The sequence below is a fragment of the Arachis hypogaea genome, chromosome 9 (assembly GCF_003086295.3).
Source record: "Arachis hypogaea cultivar Tifrunner chromosome 9, arahy.Tifrunner.gnm2.J5K5, whole genome shotgun sequence".
Lineage (NCBI taxonomy): Eukaryota > Viridiplantae > Streptophyta > Magnoliopsida > Fabales > Fabaceae > Arachis > Arachis hypogaea.
The window spans coordinates 2,665,884-2,685,774 of NC_092044.1; the positions used below are offsets into that span (position 1 = coordinate 2,665,884).

The window sequence follows — 19,891 nt, forward strand, 5'->3', positions numbered from 1 at the left end:
TTTGAACTATATGTTGAACTGTGTTGGACATATTTTGTTTTTTTATTAATGAAAATGTAATTATTTAGGTGGCTTGAAACTTTCTGGTGTTATTTTTGGATATGTATTACATTTTAGAACCTAAATTTTTTATATTCTAAAATTTAAAATATGTGTAATTTTTTGCTATATGATATGAATAGTTGCTATTAATGAATATGAAGTATTTGACTATTTTTTTCTTCTCTTGTATTAATAATTAGATTAGTATGGTTATTTTTTTAAAATTATAATATTAATATTAGATATGAGAGTTTTCTCTAAAATATATTGAATATATTGAATAATTTTATTTTTTAAAATGTTAACAAAACTTTAATCCCGTACATTTGCACGAATCTTCACACTAGTATAAAAGTATTATGTGTAATCATTCTTATCTCCAACATTAAATCAATAAATAATTTCTCTATCATTAAATTAAATTTAAAATCATGTGACATAAATTTCATACTCTATGAATATATCAGCTAATGAAAAAGACCATTTATCTACTTAATAATCTTACATATTCACTATCAATCTTCTTCACATTGTAAACATGATTTGATATTCCTTAATGTACAAGAAACTAAACTCTTGACTGATTCCACAGACTCCAAAGTCAATTTTGCTGATGATGGAGAACCATTACTATTATTATTAGTAATTACTTGGAATGCCATTGTTAACAAAGATCCTCCTCCTTCTTCAGTATTCATATTTTCTTCTTGTTGTTGTTGCATCATAGTAGTAGAAGTAATCAATGGCCTTGAATCAACCCCATCAGGGAGAATTGAGAACCCTGATGGTAATATTGGAATGTTGGTTGAATCACATCCATTCATCACATTCTTCATGCTAGGAATGTCCACAGGAGCATACACTACCATTGATTCATAAGCATTTGTGGAGCTATCTTGTAATATCCACCACTTGATGTTTTCTTTTGATGTAATCTCCTGCAAATTATGAGAATGAAGCATATATAATAATAACAATCAATAAGGAAGGACAAAATTTTATACTCAAAGCTAATAAGGATGGACAACTTTTTCTAAGATAAAAGTTTTAAGTTATCTGACATGATGGATTATAAATTTATAATTATATATATCTATAGTAAAACAATCGTGCTAAGTGCACATTAAAATTAACCACTAAAATTAGTTATTAACATAAAATATATGTTAAAATATATATTATAAATTAATTACAACACATATAATTATATATAAATATTGATTAATTTTAATAGTTAATTTTAATTATATATTTTTTTTATCGTGAAATTAGCCAAATATATATTATTATTCTTGTGGTAACTATATCAAGAAAGTATAAATAATGAGAAATATTTTTAAAATTATTTGACTACTTACTTAAAATTATCTTCATGTAAAGATATATATAATTGTTAAAAATCATCAAATGACAATTTGATCAAACTACATGTTTATTTAACGGTTTTTATTTATTATCTTCACATAAAAATAACGGTACCTACCTTTCAAAATTTCAATAAACTAAATCAACCTTTTCAATTAACATAGTAAAAGATAAATATAACAACAGTTTGAAATTGCCGCAAAATCTTTAAAAATGGCTACAATAAAATTGTGTTTAGAAGAATTAGGATGTGTTTGATCCGTATTTTTATTTTTAATATTTTTTTATTTTTTAGAATTTGTAAAAAAAATAAAGATAATAAAAATTTTATTTTCTATTTTTACTTCCTAAAAAAACAGTAAAAACATAAAATATTTTTTACATAAAATTCTAAAAAAAATATACTAAAATACAAATGCAAACTAAATGGATCCTATTTTCAATATATACACACACGGATATCTAAGAATTTCTTAAATCTAAGAAACATGCATGTTTTAAATAATGCATTTGGAATTCAATTCAACAAATTCAGTGTGTTATATTTTCTCCACAAAATAAATTAAAAGGAAGCTTAGCTTATAACAACTCACATGGATATTTACAGCATTGCCCCGATCTTGGCCTTTGGCTAATGTTGCTATGGACTGCACCGATGACCCACCAGTGACCATGATATCCCACTGTATGCAAACAAAAATAATTATAGACACAGACAATAATAGAAACTCAATGGTCCAATTGCTATATAATTCATCACCAACTTGCCTAGCTAACGTAACACCCTCTTTGGATTTTTTTTTTTTTTTTGTTGGATGCAAATGAATCAAAATCAATTCTGAGTACGCAAAATAATTCTTCATTTTGGAAAAGGAGAAGTTCAGTTTTGTAATGATGATAAGGTTGCGATGGTAGTCGATAGAGGAGCAAGGCTGTTTATAAGATAGGATATCGAGAATATATACAAGATACAAATAATAGAACTATAAAATTTAGTAATAATATATTTTATTTGGTGATATATAATAAACTAAGTATAAGAAAAATTAAAATATAAAAAATTAATTTATTCTTTTGTTTTTATACAAAAAATATTGAAAAAAATTAGAAAGATAAAATAACTATCATTATTATGAAAAAAATGTAATAGATATAATGAAAAAAATTGTGCATCTTATTAGTATTTTTAAAAAAATATAAAATAGACTAGTTTAATGTTTTTTTTTATCAAAGATAAGGAGATTTTAATCCGCTACCTCTTAAATAAATATGGAAAAATATAAGTCATTAACGACTAATTTAATGTTTTTTGATGATATAATGTCTATATTTATATTTTATTTGTTAAACATAATTTTATATTTTTATATTTCTGTCTCAATATTTTGTATTTGTAAAATGCAAACAAAGAAACCACCCAAAATTACATATTGAATGACACTTTTGGTATATTGTATTTTGAGTGTGATAGATTTTTTAGGTCAGTGATAGAAAGATATATATAAATAATTATATTTTTAATATGCCTTCTCAAATAAAATTTTGGATTTGTTTAAATTTTTATATAATTTTTTTAAATTTATTTTATGCTAATTTATTTTTATTTTAAAATTTAATAAAAATTAAATTTTAAATTTTTAAGTTATAAAAAATTTAATATTATATTATGATATTATTTTTTTGAAAAACATAAATAATAAAATAAATATATGAATGATTATATATATCTCTAATCAACAACCAAAACTCAATAATTCAATTTTCATAAGAGTTGAAATCATAGTAAAATTTTGATACCAACATAAGGACTGAATTCATTTAAACAGCCTGTAATTAAAGATTATTTAGGAACTACCAGTGGCTATCATTTGTGTCTCTAGGAGGCACAAGTTATAATGGACCCACCACTTGTGTGAAATAATTTACCCTCTGATCTATGCTAAGAAATTCTTACATTTACCATTTAACATGTCAATTTTGTGAGTCATATATATATAGTTTTCTCTCATTTTCATTGCATTTATGATCTTAAATTATTGTGAGGTACACACAACAATAATTTGCTCAACTAGTCAATTTTTATATAGATACAAACTTTCTACCTCTATTTTTATTCTTTTATGTTTGATCCTATAAAATATTAATTTTCTTTTTTTCAAAAAAAAAATAGTAATATTAAAAAGTAGTTAACTCACTTTTAATCTTGACTTCACTTATTAAATTACTCTACCTATTCTAATAACTCAAAATAAGATAAAGTAGTTACATTCTAAACTCCTATATAAGAACATGTATATATTAACAAAGTAGAGAGCAGTGCAAGATGAAAAATTTGTACCTGAGACCTATGATTTTCATCCCTCAAGAAATGAAAAAGAACATTTGGAGGGAGAGGAAGCCACACAGAAGAAACAGCTGATAGGATGACACCAAGAGGTTGACCAGGATCATTCAAGTTCTTCCTAGAACTGATCCTAATGTCTTCTCCATTTTTACTTGTCACCTTTGTCCATGTATGGAAGCTTGAGGCTCCAATTGCATGGCAAAAACTCCATCTCATTCTTTCTCCTAACTTCAATATGCTCTTTCTTCCAGCTGATGTGGCAACACCTAACAATATCATCATCAAATTGTAAATGGTACGGTCAACTTTGGTGAAAAATTTTATCAATACATCGAATTAGTCTTTCAAAAATTACAAATTACTCATTTTTATTATTCTGTCACTTTATTAATAATTTCTATAAATAATTGATGATGTGAAATATTAATTGATAACATATATAATTTTTGACCTATCCAATTGAACGCGCTAACCAAATATGTTTATGAAATTCTATCAGTTTAGTCTATTTTTTCAATTACATAAACTCTAACCCCAATATAACTTATCGATTAAATTGATAAATTTTTATAAATATATTTATTCAACATCTAATTAGACATATTAGATATCATGTATGTTGTCAGTTAAGATTCTATATCATCAATCGTTGATAAAAATTGTTATGTAGTGATAGAAGCACAAAAATGATTAATAAAATTTCTCATAAACAAATTTAAGAAACGATTAATAAACTTTCAAGAACTAATTTCACTATTAATCCGTAAAAGTTAATATAATTCATGAGTAGAAAAATAATAAAACTAATAAAGAAATTTATTAATCCTTGTTATTATTACAAACTGACCAGTTGAATCCTTGATGGGAACATTAGTTGCCATGAAGAAAACAAGACGTTGACATTGAAGCTGCAGTGTTGATATCCAGTGCCTTGCCCCAAACGCTGTACCGTTATTCACAATGCTTCTATACATTCTGTGGACACTGCTTTTCTCGCATTCCCAGTGTTCCACCCAACTTACCTAAATCCAAAATTAACAACAATCTGCTTATTTACCTGAATTTAAATCCCATTAGGGTTTTTACGAATTATAATAAGTATGAAAACTATGTTTTATACATGTTAAAGCTAAGGTCATGGAGATCCTAATAAAAACTATCTTTTTCCTTATCAAAAATATTATTTGTACACCAAAATCAGCCACTAAAATCAGCCACCACCAATGTATAAATATATTGTGTAGTTTAATTTATTTTCAATATGTATTTGTATTCCAACATGTATTTTATACTGGTGGCTGATTTTAGTGACTAATTTTAGTATACACGTAGCATATAGCCCCTCACTTATATATGAGTTTAATTTTAGGTTTAATTACTCTATTGGTCCCTGTAGTTTTGCGAAATTTTTAATTATGTCCCTATACTTTTTTTCCTTTTAATTGAGTCCTTGCACCAATTTTTTTAATTAGGTCCTTATACTTTTTTTTCCTTTTATTTAGGTCCCTATACTGATTCTTTTTTTTTAGTTGGGTCCCTATAAAATTAAGCCAATTACTACTAAAAATGACTTAATTGAAAAAAAAATTTAGTGAAGAGACTCAATTAAAAAGAAAAAAAATATAAAGACCTAATTGAAAATTTCATGAAACTATAAAGACCAATAGAATAATTAAACCTTAATTTTATTATAAATAATTTTACACGACCATCTAATCATATTTATGTATTTACATAATTTTTTAAATAATTAATTTAAAATTGATAGTTTTTTATAATACATTATTAATTATTTCTATAAAATTCTTTTACATTCTTAGTAACATAAAAGTTATATATATTCTTGTGCGTGAATCATGACTATGACAATTTAAAATTGATGTCATGGCATACGTACTATATCCAATTTCAAACAAATATTTAGTTTAAAATATGAATACATACATAAATTAAAGATAGAAAGTGGTTTTAATATATGAAATATAAAAAAGGAAAATTGATATATAGAATTCAGTTTATATTGTGAACTAGATCCATTTGAAAAGTTTCAAAAGTAATTTTTTTGAGTTTTTAAATTATGAAAAGTAATAGTATTAATGTCTCGTGCAATTTTTAAAATTAAATTGCAATTTTTTAAGAAACTATTTAGGAGCTTATAGAGAAGTTAAAAAAATGACTTCTCTCATAATGCTACTATTTTTAAAAATCCAAACACAAAATAACTTATTTATAAACTATTTTTAATATAATTATTTATTGTTTAAGTAATTTTTTAAAAAGTAACTTAATTAGGTTATTTATCCAATGCAAATTGGGCCTTAATAATGTCATATTTAGAAAAAAGAATTTATATTATTAAAATAAAAGTGACAATAATATTTGTTTCCTAAGTTATATGATAGAATAATAATTAGGTACCTTGCAATGACCATGAGACTTATCTTCAATAATGCAACCAGAAGGGCGTTTTCTGCATTTAAGAAGGGAAGCATCGATGTTGTCTTCTACTTTGTCTATGGAAACATCAACAATTCCCCACTTTTCATCACTTAACTTTCTGCAGCATCTCACGAAATATACTTCTCTTGTTGGCACCATTGGTGTCAGCATTTGCAACTCAGCAAACATCTTCAAACCCATGCATATAATTAATTTATTATATTATTATATATTAAAGATCAATAGATTTTTCATATTTCTAGCTATGTAGTATCATAAAAACTACTCTTAACTTAATTTGATGAAAAAAAAATACTTCAGCAAGTTTTGTTGAATTCTCAACACAATTACTTCTTGCCATTTTATTAAATACTATCTTTAATTTAAAATATTATGTTTAACCAATATTGTCATAAATCTACTTTTTCTTTTATTTAAGTGTTGTATGAATAGTTATATATTTAATGAATAATATTGTAAAGAATAAGTGTATAAACCTAACTTTTAATTAATAAATATTAATCAATTTTTATTATAAACTTATTTTTGAACTCTGACTTTTTAAAAAAATTTAAGATTAAAGATTTAAAATAAAAAATAATTAAAAAAATTTTGGTTGATATTCACCGAAAAAATTGACTAATCAATTAAATTAAATTTTAAATTTAAATTTTATTATATTATCAATATAATTTAAAACTCAAGAGTCAACAATTTTAATTTATATTTGTCGATATTTTAGTTAGTAATCCAATATATTTAGACTTTAGTCTAATTAACAATTTAGTATCGTATTTTTAGTTTATATTTTAAAATATTACTAACTAACTATTGACTAAAATTAATAAATTATATTGATTTTATCGTATTATTCATAATATTATAAAGCATTTTTCAATTCAAAAATATTTAATAAGAAAACAAAATTAATAAAAAATAATTAAAATTTATCCTATTTAATATTTATTAATTACTACAATAATTAATAAATATTAAATAAATAATTTTTTTTTATCTCTTCAACATTATCATTTTCAATGGTAGGACATTTTTTCAGCATCCAATTTTAATAATAATTTCGCTCTCATTATATATATGCCTTGGAGAGGAAATCAAATGATAATAAATGAAGAGATAAAGAGATGGAGATGGAGAGATTCCAGCATGTTATGTTGGATCGGATATGGGGAAATGGAAGGAAAGTGCCAAGAATGATGTTCGATCTTTTGCATTTGTTCTTTTTAAGCTTTTTGGGTCCTCATCAATACTTTATGAGATGCTGATCATAATATAAAGCCTATCTTTTAAAGCCATACTTAAAAGATTATCACCACTTACATTTCCCAAAATGTTTAATAATGCATGCAACCTTATTTATTTGGATCCTATTAGGGAGACAATGGACTATTGAGTTATAAAATGAACATCTCATATACTATCTAGAATAATCATTTGAGTACTAAATAATAAACACCTTCTCAAAAAAATAAATTAATTTTGGGGTTTACCAAGAATCAAACTCTTAACCTTTTAAAGTCTAGCGCTCTAATACCATGTCATGATACCACTCATCCCAAAAGCTTCAATTGATGGGAGAATGTAACACTAATGATTATATCTCTAATACTTCATAAACCCCTATTGTATATATTGTATAAATATTTCATTGGTCCTCATACTTTCCCTATTTATTATTTATTAGAAATTCAACTCTTTCTTCTCCCAATCAGTTATGGCATATAAAAATATATATTTAATAATTAAAAAATATTGTTATAAATTTAATTATTTTATTATGATGTATTTAATAATTTCAATGATCAACTAATTATTTAATTAAACGTATAAATTAATATATATATATATATGGAAAAAAAGAAAAGTGACAAATAAATTTTTTAAAGATCTATATTTTGATGAAAAGATTATCTTTTAAAAAAATATTAAATTTTTTACGATAATAAATATGAATATATTATTTTTAAATAAACTTTTATGATTAGAGTAAAAAAATTTAATTTTAATTAGCTTATCTATATTTTTTATTATGAAAAAATTTATTGATATATATATATATATATATATATATATATATATATATATATATAAAGTAATCTATCTAAAGTATAATTTTTTAAGTATTTATTTATATTTTTTTGCAAAAAGTTAACTACTAATCATATATAGTAGAATCTAGAGTACTTTATTATATTTTAAAAGGAAGATCCATCTTTTTCTCGTGTTCCTCGCGGACTCGTGGTCGTTGGACCACCTATGCCAAAAATTTCTAACCTGTAAGGTTGTGTTTGGAACTTCAAATTAAGATTTGATAGCTAAAATTAAAATTTTTATTTTTAAATATAAAATTTTAGTATTTTCAATATTTTTAAAAAATAAAGACATATAATATTAAAATTTTTAGAAATATAACTAAAATTTTAGTAATGTTTATTTTTAAATTATTTTTATTCAATTTTTTAAATTTTAAATTTAATTTTTTATTTTCTTTTTTAACAGGATATGGAATATATAATTTACTCTTATGCACTTTACACTAAACATAATACAATTATTTATTTAATATTGTTTTCAGTTTTTATCTTTTAGTTTCTATTTTTGGTTTCAATTTCTTTTTCAAATACAACTTAACAATTCAACTCGTTTAATTTCTGATTCATAAATAATGAAGATTATTTGATTTTAATATATAAGATTATTATTGTTATCATCAGAGGTAGTTATTATGTTTACCAGTTGAACAACACCATTGCGATTAGATCCTTCTCCATTGCATATAACATCAACATTTGCAGCCTTTGATATTAAGCATGGAAACATCTCCTTCCATTGATTCTGCAAGAACAAGAATGTAAAAAAATAAAATAAAATAAAAAAATAAACATATTAAAAAATGAATGATTTAATTTGTGTATATTATGTTAGGTTTTTTTTAAATAAACATTTTAAGTATTCAACTAATAATTAACAAAAGTAGTTGGCTCAATCATTCATTATTTTTAAAGTAATAATATATATGAATAATAACTCAAATAACGCGGAAACTCAGATGTAGTCAACTTCACTTGAAATTAATAGGTGAGAATATTTAGATGAAAATTTAGTCAAATCAGTCAAATTATCTAACGACTCTCAACTATCAACTTTACGTAAATTACTGCACCTGAGTTTTCACCCTCAAATAATATTTGACTAATAGTATAATATATATACTTACCACATCTAGAAAACTTTGGACAAGACTTGATAGATCCATAAAAACAATTCCATTTTCTCTTGATGCTTCAATGGACGTGTTTGACCTTCTTCCAATAATTCTTGAATTATTGTGAACCTCAAAAACCTTCTCATATTCATCATAGTTGAGTATTTCTCTACCAGTTTCAACACTACGTACCCATAAAGGTTCTCCAATAGTAGCCATCTTTATGAGTTCCTCTATTGCTTGGTTCACTATCTCCATTATCCTTGATTTTTCAACCCCAAAAATTCCATTGTAAAAATCCATTGATGAGTTTATTCTATTATTATCTACTTGCTCATGGCTAGTAGAACATGAAGGGTACATTATTGTTCCAGCTGATGGGTATTTCCCTGAAACTTCTCGTAGCTTCTCTACCTATATATATAAGAATTCAAAAAATTTATTGAAATATTATATAATTTCACATATATACAATTTTATTCAATAATAGTATAATATAAGGACTTATTCAAAATTTGAATACTATACAATAATAATAGAAATAGATGTATTGATAAAAATGGAGTGGCCGCCAAGAATTAAATACACTTATTTTTATGTGAAATTGATTACTGAAAATTATTAAATGATTTAATAAATTTGACTAATATAAGTTATTATGTTCTCGACTATCAACTTCACACAAAAATATATAACTGCATGCAAGTTTCCATCAAATGGAGTCAAAATATGGTGCATGTTATGGTGTCTATATATACTTACCTAACTTACTAAAAATAAATAAAAATTAATATTTAAATTAAAAAAATATAAAAATAAATAATTTTTTAATATTTAAAACTTACCTTAAAAGGTAAATTAGACAATTTCGACACCAAAATTATAGACACCACAGAATTTGCCGTCAAAATATTATATGAAGATACATATGTAGGGTATATATATACCTAACCCTAATTTTTTCATTCATTTCACAAAAAAGTTGATAGTTATATATATAAATACCTCAGCTTTGAGTTTGGCATTTTCTAAACGAAGTTGTTGTTCTTCAATGGAGATGGTGGAGCTATCATCAGTGATAGTAGAAGTGGTGGCCATGGCCATGCCACAGTTAGGGCAACAAGATTTGCTTATGGCCTCTCTCATGGCCTTATTTTCCTCCATTAATTTCTCTATTTCTTTCTTCAACAACGAACTTTCATGACGCTCTTGTATTGCCTGGCCAAATTGAAAAAAAAAAAAAAATTGCATGACGAGTTAATAATTATAATGAATTAGTTAAAAAAAATTGCATGACGAGTTAATAATTATAATGAATTAGTTAAAGTGATTTTAATAAAACAGAATCTTGCAATCACAATTGTTCCCTTGAAAAATTATTTACATTGTATCTATGGACACACAGTTAAATAAAGTAAAAAATTATTATTTTTACTAAAATAATATTATATGTAATAAACAGTTTTACACTAACAGTATATTAAAATCAAATTTTTTAATAAAAATACATGAATAATTATATTTAACGATAAATATATGAATTAAAAAAAATTAATATACAATTAATTAGGTACCTTGATTTGGGTTCGACGATTTTGGAACCAAAACTTGACTTGACTTGGAGCAAGGCCTAATTGCTTGCTCAGTTGTTTCCTTTGGCTTTCATCTGGATGGGGAGATTCTTTGAAAACCCTAATGAATAGTAATAAATACTCATCTCAGCTTTTTAATTATTAGCTGATTTAATTATCTATCATCAAGCTTCAATAATAATTCGTACATATACATGTTTGTATACATCTATTTAAGTATATAATGACACAAACTAGAAAAATTAAAAGGCCCTTAGAGAAAGTAATACTTGTTTTATATTTTCATGTTGTTATTTAAATGAAAAAATTATTTCACTTTTACTCATTTATGGTTGTATGTAAAAATAGAAGGAATTATTTTTCAATTTCATTGGTAGTCCAATTACTGCAAAATTAGAGTACGACCAAAATTTTGTAGTCCCTGTGCTTGCGAAAACAATGCATGTGAAATTAAGAAATAACGATAAAAACATAATTTGTTTTATTTTTAACAAAGTCAGAAAATAATTATTTTTTTATTTAAATTAAAATAGCCTTATAATAATCACTGGTTCACTTTTTTTATTTTATTTTAAAAAAAAATTAAGGTAAAATTGATATTGATAATCCTACTTGAAAATTGGAATATAATTAGAATCCAAATTCAAATTTTTTCTTACGATAATATTAATATTAGAAAAACAAAAAAAAAAGAACTTACTTTCTTTAGCATTTATTAATTATTACAGTAATTAATAAATACTATATAAAACAAGTTCCAACTAATTTTGACTAATTTCTTTTTTATTACCAAACGTTTTCGTTAATTTTTTACCTGATTTCTTACTGAATGTGTCTCAACAATATATCTTTGATTATTACCAACACATAGATTGAAAGAAAGGGTTTGGCTTTCAAAAGGAAATTAAAGGTTATATATATATTGACATAATTATGATGACAAATACATAGAGTAGCAAATCTAAAAAGCAAAAGCTGTTAAAATTTTTAAGCTAGTAAGCTTTAGCTTTTAATCATTGATCTTCCTTTTATTATGACCCTCATATATGGCAAACTCTTCTCATCATAGCAAACTACTACTCTATCTTTGACTTGCCAAGAAACTATGAAATAATTAATTAATTCATCCATAATAATAACCACAAATTAATACTATACGTACGTAATTATAAATTAGTTAACACCCAACATGCCGCATATTCATAAATTAAAATATGTAAAGTTTGAATCTTTGTCGTCTTGGTTAATTAATTAGAATTGCATGTTGCTCTTTTCTTACAAATAAAGATCCAATACACCCTAAAAAGAATAAAAGTGTAAGAAAACAGCAATAATGCTTGTTATTTGCAACCATGATTCACTGTTATTGTCCCCACTACTCATACCAAATGCATACATAAATATATATATATATATATATATATATATATATATATATATATATATATATATATATATATACACAAATGAAAATGAAATTCTTATATAGAGAGCAAATCAATAAAGAGCTAGCGGTTGTAATATTTTGCGGGTGAATTAGACAGTAGACTATTATTTAGTGCTAAATTTTTGTTTAATTTATTTTTTTATAATAAATTTTAAATATTTAAAAATGATTTATTTTTATATTTTTTAAATTAAATATTAATTTTTAATTTCTTTTAACAAGTTAGATATCACTTTTTAGACACTATAGTAATCGCCTATATATTTTATATATCAAATTTTTTGAATTTTAATTATTCTGTCCCACAGGTTATATAGCTAGATCGGTAGCTTAGCTTGCTCTTTTATTATAGTACACTTCTTAAAATCAAATTGTCTTTAATTAGGTAAAATCTTGATATTTTAATATTAGATTGTTTATAGATAAACATATATGTACAATTATTTTTATGTGATGTTATTAATTAGAAATTATTAATTAATTTAATATATTTAATTAAATTATTATTTAATAAATTCTAACTATCAAATTCTTAATTGTATGTGATTTTTCATTTTATTTATAACAAAAATTACACATTATATATATATGTAAAAGTTAACTATTATTATTACTTGATTCTTTACTTGGGGTGGTGACAGTACATTTGTAAATTAAAAAATGACATGTCCATGTAAATGTATGAAGCACCATGCTAATTTAGAAAAAAAAAGCATATTCTACATAATATAAGAATTTAATTTTTTATGCACTCCCAATACAAAAATTCTTACATAAAAAATTAATTGTGTATTATTATATTAGCCAAAATAATTAATTTTTAAATTTATTATTTAAAAAAATTAATTAAATACATAAATCTAATTAAAAAATTGTATAAATATTTTATACTATTAATGTATTAAAATAATACAACTTAGTAAATTAAAAGAAATATATATAGACAATAAAAAATATATTTTAAATTTAATTTTGGTACATTATTTAGTACTATAAACATTTTTACGTATACATTTAACTATATATCGTTAAAAACAAAAGTAACTACTAAAGAAAATATAATTACATCACTGGGTGAAACATTTTAAATTATATATTTCTTAGTAGTACTTTTCTTTGTTAAAAAAAATTAATACTCATTTATTAAGTATAAAATATATATTAAAATATAAAATATATTAAATAATATATATTTATATACAAATATATAATAATAAATTAATTATTAATTTTTTATATATATTTAATATTTTTAAAAATTAATTTTTTTTAATTTTTATCATTAATCACTGCTATTAGTATTACTGATCATAGAATTTAATATAAAATCTATATTAAAATAGTCATCGATAGTAGAAATATAAAATGTGCCAACCAAAAAAATTACGGATTGAAACTGTCACAATTTTTTTATTTAGCAGTGATTATGTAAACCGATACTAAAAGGCCGCCGCAATCCTCCGCCTGTGTTATAAGTACAAACTAAGCAATTTATTATTTTTTTTCACTTGTTATTATAATAATTAAGAGCATCAATTATAATATCTAAGCAAGTATGGGCGAAAATTTTATCATTTATTGTGAAACTAGAAAAGCAAAAAAAAAAAAAAAAAATGAAAACATTATTTACGTACGCTTCCATTTCTCTGATCTGCTCAGCGGTGTGCCTATGATACTTCCTTCTTTTCTTCTTCTTCTTGCTCCCATCGTCATCATCACCATCATCATCATCATCCTCTGATCTTGATCTCAACGGCCCAGAATTCTCGCTGCTTACATCAACGGTGGTGGTGGTGGTGGTGTCCTCTTTCCTTGAACACTCTCTACTTCCCTCATCCCCTACTTCCTCTACTTGGTTGTTAAAAATCCCAGCCTTCAATACCATAAAAAAAAAAAATAATAACAACAAGAATCAACTCTCTTAATTTAATCATAAATAATCAATTATAGCTACTACAATCAAAATCAAAATCAAAATCAAAATCTTTAAATTAGAAAATAGATTTTTTTATTAATTAATTACTTATATATATATGCATACATACACACATATGTGAAAGAGAGTAGGTCTAATAATTTGTTGCAAAGAAGATCATATATATGTATTATTGGATTAATTAAATAGATTCATATATATCTAGTTAACTATGTTATAGTATATGTTATAGTAGCTAGTAGTGATTCTAGAGGGAGTTATATTATATAAGATATGTTATTATTATATATACTTACAAGGGTGAGGGAGAGAGTTGGAGAGGAGAACAAGTCCTTATTGGTGTTTGAAGACATGTCCATTCCCATTAGCTACGAAGAATAACACACACACACACACTCAATAACGTTTGATGATTTTCTAAGAAGCAAAAATGGTGGGAGAGGTTGGTGTCTTCTTCTTCATAGAGAGAAAGAGAGAGAAAGAGTTAAGAGAGTGAAAAAGGGTTGAGAGTTGAGACTCTTGAGAGACGTAAGGACTACTGCTCAATATTTAAGAATATAAAAACAAAAGAGGGGAACTCGCTATCTTGTTTTTTATCTTTATTTTATTTTCCAACTTTATTTTTTTTATTTTGATAATGTATGTTTATAGAAGGTAAAGTATTTTGAAAAAAAAAATCTTAAATAATTTTTTATAATTATTTTAAAAAATAACGAAATTTTTAATAAAAATATTTTTTTGGCTATTAATTTTTATTTTTATGAGACTAATTAATCTTTGTCAATATTTTTTTTCTGCATTAACGAAATAAACCTATATGACATATTAAACTGTTGATTTATTGTTAAAAGTTAATTAAAATTGATAAAAAAATTTTAAAAATTTCGTTATTTTTTAGGATAATTATCAAGACTGTTTAGATTTTTTTCTTTTTTAAATATATTATTTAAATTTATTGTGTAAAACTAAAAAGTATTAGTAATTTTTAACTTATTTTTACTTATAACAATTGAATGAAATATATATTAGTAATAAACGTGTCGCATAAACATATTTTAGAAAAAAATTATTGACAAAAGATTAACCAATGTCAGGAAGTTATAAATATCAAAAATTGAAATGTGCATTTTTTTATTACAGATTTCATAGTCCTTAAAAAAAATGATCGAATCCAAATAATTATTCACTCAAATATTTTTTATATTTCTAATAAATTTTTAAAGTATATTTTACCCTTACCTTAAACTTCTGAACACTTTCGTTTAATGAAATTAAAATATATTATAAATAAAAACACTAATATTAAGACAGCTATATGTATTATCCTTAATATGTAACATTTAACATTAATTTCATTTTTTATTAATAAAGGAACTATTCATGGTGTTATCAGATTAGTTTTCATTTATTTTGATACCATTTATAAAATATTTATTATAAGAGTGAGATATTTTTATTAATGGTGCAATATCATTTATTATTAAATGATTTGAAAAGATAAATTAATTATACCACAATAAATAATAATATTGGTAGGAATACGATTGACAATTAGAAAGAATCCATTTCATAATTCGAGAAAAAGACCCAACAAGAATTTTAGAAACGTAGTTTTCTATATAAGTGTTAACTTTATATTAAAAAATCATGTCCATAATTAATTAAATAATCATGTTATTATATGACAGCAGCTGAGTCTCCAATTTATTAATGATAAAATCTCTTCCACATCCAAGTTTAGGATTTTTGTTTAATTAACGAGGATTAATCCGTTACGAAATTGAGTTTCATTTAAAAATTGATCGTTAAATAAGTTATTGTATATAAAATAAAATTTGAGTTTTTGACACTTATTTAAATAGATAAGTAAGTTAATTATTTGACTAATATAAATTGGTTCAAATCTTTATTTTTAATCTTTGATAAGAAGAAAAAAATTAATTATACAAATTTATTTTTTTGGAGTCATCTTTTAGATTTCAGTTAGAAGATTTTTTTTATTATCTATAGTATTTTTCAATCTGACATGTAAGATTGTATTTGATATGTAAGATTATGTATATTTTTAAAAACATGATAAGATAAGATATTGAAAACAAAACACAAAAGACAGAAATACAAAATGTTGTATTTATAATATCGGGCCTGCTACACATACAAGCATACAAGCAACCAAGTTGGCCCAGCCCAAAAACGAAACACGCGCATGAAAGAGAGATAAGATGCCGCGTCCAAATCACGCGCCAAGCATTCGAACGGTTACGTATGGGAGACTCTTCCACTTCTTCCACTTCTTCCATTTCTCAAGGCAGTTTCAAAACAACGAAACCCTCTCATTTTCGAGCGAAAATCAACTTTCAAAATATAGAAATCGTAGTTCGAAAACTGCATCGAAACACCATCAACCTCTCTATGAAGAAGAATCTGAAGAAAAAACAAACCAAGAATACTCAACGTAAGTCCATTAAAATACTGTATATTTTACTTTTCTTATACGTCGTTCTGCTAGGGATTACTGTTACTGTTACTTCTTTGTTATACGTCGTTCTTCTAAGTTATACGTCGTTTTTCTAAGTTCTACGTCTTCTACATTGTTATTCTAAGTTCGCCTGCTATTTTTGTTGATTTTTGGGGGTTCATTCCGTAGATTCGGGGGTGTAAACTACTTAACCTTGTAATGTGGCTTTATATTGAAGCATGGCTGAGTGATATCTGTCTCATATCTATATCGATGTATCTGAATAATATCTATGGGTGTATCTGACTGTAATCAATGGGTGTATCTTGTTTGACATCTTTGGGTGTATCTGAATAATATCTATGGGTGTATCTCACTGTTATGAATGGGTGTATCTTGCGAATATCTTTGGCTGTCTTGACTCATATATATGGGTGTATCTTACTGTTATCAATGGGTGTATCTTAATTGTTATCAATGGGTGTATCTGAGTCATATATATATGGGTGTATATTACTGATGTCTTTGGGTGTATTTTTAGTTTCAGAGAAAATGGCAGCAAGAAACCAAACCAAAGACCTCAAATGTGCCACACATCTCCTGAATGATAAGTTCAGAAACATGACTGAGGAGAAGAAGGCAATTGTGAGGGATCTTGGATTTGGTGGGTTGATGCACATCCCACCACTGAGGGTGGATCACCAACTCTTAAGGGAGCTGGCAAAAAACTTCAAACTTGGGGAGAACAAACTGAAGACAGGATATGGTTCTTTCCATATAACCCCCAAAAAAATAGGTGATGCGCTTGGCATCAATGCAACAGGTAATTAGCTCAAAATTATAGATGTATATTAAGTTGTTGTTTGGGTGTATATTAACCTGATGCTTGGGTGTATCTGAACTGACTTGGAAGCTTTGTTGTTTTCCTTTTTGTAGGAGATCTATTTCCTGAGAAAGTTGACTACAAAAAACTTTCTGAATCTGACAAAATAATTTATAGAAGATTCCAGGGTAAGACCCTCAAAAGTCTTACCGATGAAATGATGGAAATCGGCGTTGGCAACGAAGAGGAACGCCTGATGTTCAAGAGGATATTCATCCTCTACATACAGATGGCGTTCCTTTTGCCAACGACGATAAACAAAATATCGCCGGTGCACCTGGTCCCGATTTTTAATATGGAGGGCATAGAGGAGAGAAATTGGGGGGGGGCATGTCTTGACCTTCATGATCAGGGGCATAACAGACTACCAGGAGAAGAAGAAGAAGGCAATCAATGGCTGCCTCTTCGCCCTGATGATAATCTACTTTCACCTTTCAAAAAACAAACGCAACAACAGGGGTGAAAGACCACCAAAGCCATGGATTGCCAACTGGACTAAGGAGCAGTTGGTGAAAAGAATGAATGAAGAGAGAGAGGAAACTTTGGTGAGTAATCATAATAAGTTGGTGTACTTTATTTACCCGAATGGTGCTAACTAAAATATCTCATGTTTCAGGGGATTCTGAATTTGGCAGAGACAAAAGAAAAAATGAGAAAAAAAGAAAAAAAAACAAAAAGAACAGGAAATAAAAAAAACAAAAAAAAGGAAGGCGAGCTCAACATCGTCTTCGGAGACAGAAACTACCGACAGTGACACTTCTACCTCTGAGTCTGAGGCTCAAGAAGACTCGGAGGATTCGGGAGTTAAACACCCCGTCAAAAAGGGGAAAAAGTAAGTACCATACTTGGGTGTAATTTCTTTTTGGGTTTGGGTGTATTTTGTTTGTCCACGTTGGGTGTATGTAGTTTATTAAGCAGGGTGTGTTTCGTTTGCTGCGTTGGGTGTATATTGTATACTCAGTTGGGTGTGTCTCGTGAATTGAATTGGGTGTATTTTTAATATGTTGTAAATGATGATTGTTTGCCTGCAGAATGGACTCAAAAAAAAGAAAGCAGAGGGAAGAGGAGTCAGATTCTGATTCAGAATCTGAATCTGAATCAAGTGACGAGTAATGTCCTGAAATTATTACTCCTTTCTTTTGGCTTCGTTATAAAGATTTTGTGTATTAATTGAGGTGTCTTTTATTGACTTATAGGAGCGAAGAATCATCTCCTGCGGAGAAGGAGAAGAAAAAGAAAGAAACAAAAACAACTCTAAAAGAGTAAGCAGTTCTTTCATTAATATTCTGTGATAAAATTAATTTTTTATTTCTGATTGGTACTGTTTTTTTTTTCCACCCAGAACACCACAAAAAAAGAAAAAAGTAGTTGTGGAGGATTCACCTCCTGAAGAAGATCAATACTTTTACGGGTACAGTACCTCGTAAACTATCCTACGGTCTATCATCGTTATTATCTTTGTTAACGTCTTATTTTATGAATGTAGTGAGACATATGAAATATCGAGTGACGAACTCGATGAATTGCTAGGGGAAAACGTTCAAAAATCTGCTGCAGAGGGGTATGTCTTGCTGTGCTGTGTATTTGAGATTTTGGTGTCTTTTGTTTGTTAATAATTGTATCTTGTTTCGCAGGGACAACCAGGCTGACCTGCGATCGACAGAAGGTCGCTATGTGTCCTCTGAAACGTAAGAAGCTTTATTATTTAATAAAATCTTGTTATCGTGATTTGGATGTATTCTGTGAAACAATATGGGTGTATTCTGTGCATCAAGTTGGGTGTATCTTTATAACTAAGTTGGATGTATATTTGTTTTGAATAACATGATATCTGTTTAGACTACCGGCTGTGAACTTGGGAAGTGATGATCCTTCCTCTCAAGGACGCACAGAACAGAGTAGTGTAAACCAGCCATCATAGAGCATGTAATTTCTCTTTCAAATAACCGTTACTTTTGTTCTTCTAATAATTTCTACTTCTAATTTTGTATGTATTTTTTTTAGAAAAAAAAGCCCTTTATTATTTTATTCGAGAAAAAAAAGGCAGCAAAAAAAAGCAAAAACTGCAAGTATGTAAGTTCTCAAAAAACAAAGTCCGTCTTCTTTTTGAATTGTTCGGGTGTATTTGTTGACCTTCTTTGGGTGTATTTTAGGTTGACTCC

The 19,891-nt window shown here is 25.9% G+C and overlaps 1 protein-coding gene across 1 annotated transcript; it reads right to left on the minus strand.

Moving 5' to 3' along the window:
- Positions 1-427: 427 nt before the first annotated feature.
- LOC112709896 (homeobox-leucine zipper protein GLABRA 2) lies at positions 428-14,940 on the minus strand. The gene is made up of 11 exons (XM_025761882.2): positions 14,685-14,940; positions 14,087-14,325; positions 10,988-11,105; positions 10,419-10,631; positions 9,426-9,827; positions 8,942-9,043; positions 6,170-6,379; positions 4,599-4,773; positions 3,746-4,017; positions 2,001-2,090; positions 428-980 (listed from the first exon to the last, which is right to left on the minus strand). Exons 1-11 carry the CDS (start codon positions 14,751-14,753, stop codon positions 558-560), a joined length of 2,313 nt encoding a protein of 770 aa, XP_025617667.1. The 5' UTR covers positions 14,754-14,940; the 3' UTR covers positions 428-557.
- Between the last annotated feature and the right edge of the window lie 4,951 nt (positions 14,941-19,891).